This window comes from Entamoeba invadens (assembly GCF_000330505.1).
Source record: "Entamoeba invadens IP1 unplaced genomic scaffold scaff_1105074724350, whole genome shotgun sequence".
NCBI lineage: Eukaryota > Evosea > Mastigamoebida > Endamoebidae > Entamoeba > Entamoeba invadens.
In genome coordinates, this window is record NW_004191713.1 from 15786 (window position 1) to 19299 (window position 3514).

General features: G+C 27.3%; 1 protein-coding gene across 1 annotated transcript; it reads right to left on the minus strand.

Annotated features, from left to right (window-relative positions):
* Positions 1-914: 914 nt before the first annotated feature.
* EIN_471600 (tyrosine protein kinase, putative) lies at positions 915-3057 on the minus strand (the record flags this gene model as incomplete). The annotated part of the gene is made up of 2 exons (XM_004183455.1): positions 915-2089; positions 2133-3057. 2 exons carry the CDS (start codon positions 3055-3057, stop codon positions 915-917), a joined length of 2100 nt encoding a protein of 699 aa, XP_004183503.1.
* Positions 3058-3514: the final 457 nt, after the last annotated feature.

The following is a 3514-nucleotide window of genomic DNA, read 5'->3' on the forward strand; positions in this document are numbered from 1 at the left end:
TAACACCAAAAAGCATCGTGTTTTCCAACTAAGCAATTAAATTAATTTATTATTTATCAAAACATATAAAATAACAAGATCAAGACGAAAGAGATCAAACCAAGTAAAATCTTATTTAGTATGTAATAACAAACACATGTTCTTCAAAAATAATATTTAAATGATTTTAATAACTATTAATATACACATCTAAAATTTTGTGGTGCTGCTCTATATTTACTCAGACATTTTTAAACAATTTAAAATAAGAAGCAAAAATATTTGTTATATCATAACAATGTAAAAACATTATATTTCTCACCCAAATATCATTTAATATTACTCATTTAAAAAGCAACAGTCAAAGTACATCAATAACAAGTCTTCGTTTTATAACTTAATTGCATTTTCTCAAATTAAAAAAGAAAATTTACAAACGAAGAAAAACATTAACAAATGAACCACACAAAAACAAAACCATTGAGATTCATAAATTAAACAAATCAAATAAAAAAGATATTTAAAATTGTAACTTAATTTGTACGTTGTTTAATTATCGAATACTCAGCAAAATAAGTCAGTGGTTCTTGATTATGTTGCAAAGTCTTTTTTGTTTAACATAAAATGAATTGAACCAGTCAGATACATCTTATTGTTTAATTTGTAACTTAAAAGGCTTAAAAAAGACAAACTCAATTTTTTGTTATTTTCTTTGAATTTGTAAATATGTTTTAGCAAGAGGAATACACCAATAAAAGTGAAAAAAAATGATTAGATTAAATGCTGTAGATATTTTTATTGCATTTTATTATCATTACACAATTCATTTTTATATAAATAATTGTTCAACTGATTCTTTTTTATAATGTTAATTAAAATATAAAAATGTTTCAATTTAGTAATATCTAGCTGCTGTATTAAACACTCAATTCAATTCATTTGGTTTTATACCACATTATTACTTTTTGAATACATTCAACGATATTATTAATTGTTTCTCTTTCTTTTAAGTTTTGTTTCCAACACATTTGTATTAGTTGATATAATGTTTTTGGAATGTTTTCTCTTCTTTCAAGTCGTTTTCCAGCAGTCACAAACTCGGCTATTTTCCATGGAAATTTGAATGTGGTAATTGGAATCGCTTCACACCACCCAAACACCTCATATATTGTTATGCCAAACGAAGAGACGTCTGCATATTTCATATATTTTTCTTTGTTCAACACCTCAGGCGCAATGTATGTTGGTGTACCAATACCTTTGGTGAATGTCATGTTAGTCATCAACATATTGACATTTCTTGCACTTCCAAAGTCAGTCAACTTTGCATTAACTTTATCATTTAAATTTAATGAAAACACAAGTAAATTGTCTGGTTTGATGTCTCGATGTAAAATGCCGTTTTCATGTAAATACAAAATCCCTCTTGATGCGTCCAACATCATTTTAATTCGAAGAATCATGTCAACTTCGTCAGATGTTTTGTGTTTCATCAAATCTTGTAAACTTCCATATTGTGCAAATTCGGTGACCATACACACCTTATTTGGTATAAACACAGCTCCATAAAAATGGACGATATATTCACTTCGAAATTTGTCAAGCATTTCAACTTCTTTGGTAAAGTCAATTATTTCATCAAAATCTTCTTTTAATTCCTTCATCTTTTTAATAGCTACACAATTTCCTCTAAAAGATCCTTTGTACACAATACCAAAAGACCCCTCGCCCAGTTTCTTCTCTTCAATTAACTCATCGGGGTCAAGACGTGTTGACATCTCAGTAAAAATACTCAAAGTTAATTGGTTGTTGTTTGTAATTCCATCTTTTAATCCTTTTGAGAAAAGCACAATTTTATCATCAATTTTACATGAACATTTTGGTTCAACAAATATTTCAAATTCGACTGCCATTCCCTGTGATAAAGATACAACTTTGGGTTCTGTTTTGATTGTGTATTTTGCAGTATAAATTATAGTCGAAAATTGGATTTTCAAATGTTGCTTTGACGAGTTGCCAACACATATCAATTCACGACTTTCAGCGCCAACTTTGACTGGATCATCAGAACAACCAAATAAAATCAGTTTTATTGACAACAACATCCTTACTCAGTTGAACAAAAGAAATGTTCGAATGACTCATTTTAAAACTTGTTGTTGTTTTTGCAAGCTGTTTTTGATGTACTTTATTTTCAATGCATTTCACTGTAAATATAATTAATAATATTAAAAATATCATCATTATAATTGTAAACAAAATTATAACAAGAAGTACCCACCAAACTATTTTCTTGTTACACAACGTTCCGGTTATATTGGGAGAGTGCCAAAACGTACATTTGGAACATTTTGAGTTTAATACTTCAATACAGTTTGATACAAATGAGATATCAAGACAAAGTCCACTTTCAAACAAAACTCTATTATCAACACAAGAAGTGCATTTCTCATGTTGTGTACACGTTGTACAATTGTTGTTACATTTTTTACAATCTTTGTCATTAATAGTGTGATATCCACGCAAACATTTGTTACACCCATTTTGTGTGACTTCAACAGCACACCCAATAATACTGTTTTGTGGCAAACACTTTCCACTCGTTGTTTTGTAATTTGTTAAATTACAAGTCAAACACGCGTCTTTTGTGTTACATGTTGAGCAATTAGAAAGACATTCAACACAATCCATCCCAACTCTGTAATACCCATCTTTGCATTGATAACACCCGCCAGTAATTTGGGATATTTTGTCGCATTTTCCCAATAGCCCGGTCCTTGGTATACACTTACAATTTTCTCCCATATAAAACCTATATTTACATAACAGACATTTTGTATCACTTTCAATACAACTTGTGCAATTTTCAGAACATGGATGACATTTTGCAAATAACAAGTAATACCCAATGTCACATGAAATATAGCTATGTTTGTTATACATAATACATTTAGTTAAAGTTGTGTCATTTGAAACATTTACACACATATCAGAGTTGTTAAGATTATAATTATTATCACATTCCAAACATTTGTTGTTTACAATAAAAACACAATCTTCTTTTGCTAAAACACACATCCCATTTTTTTCATTAAATGTTTCATTTTTACAAATAAGTGATGTGCACTGTCTTTCATTAGTAATAAAACAATCAATTTCACTGTGAGTTCAAAAAATATTCAAGTAAATAATATTTTTCGTTTTATATTCTTCAAAATATACTCGTTTCCACAAAACTTCAATATGTTTTCATCAAAAGTTCATATATAAAAATATACACATTATTATAAATAATAAAAACTGCTACAATAAATTATAATTACATTTATAATAAACATATAGCTATTAATTAATATGTTTGTATTTTAATAATAAATCGAAAATGTTTAAACAATATTTAATAATAGTTACATAATTACATTTAATAAAATATATAACACATTAAAATAGTTGTAAATATTATCTTGTGAATGCATAGATAATTATTATTTATTTTTAATACATATTGAAAATTCTATTTAATTTTCGAATATTT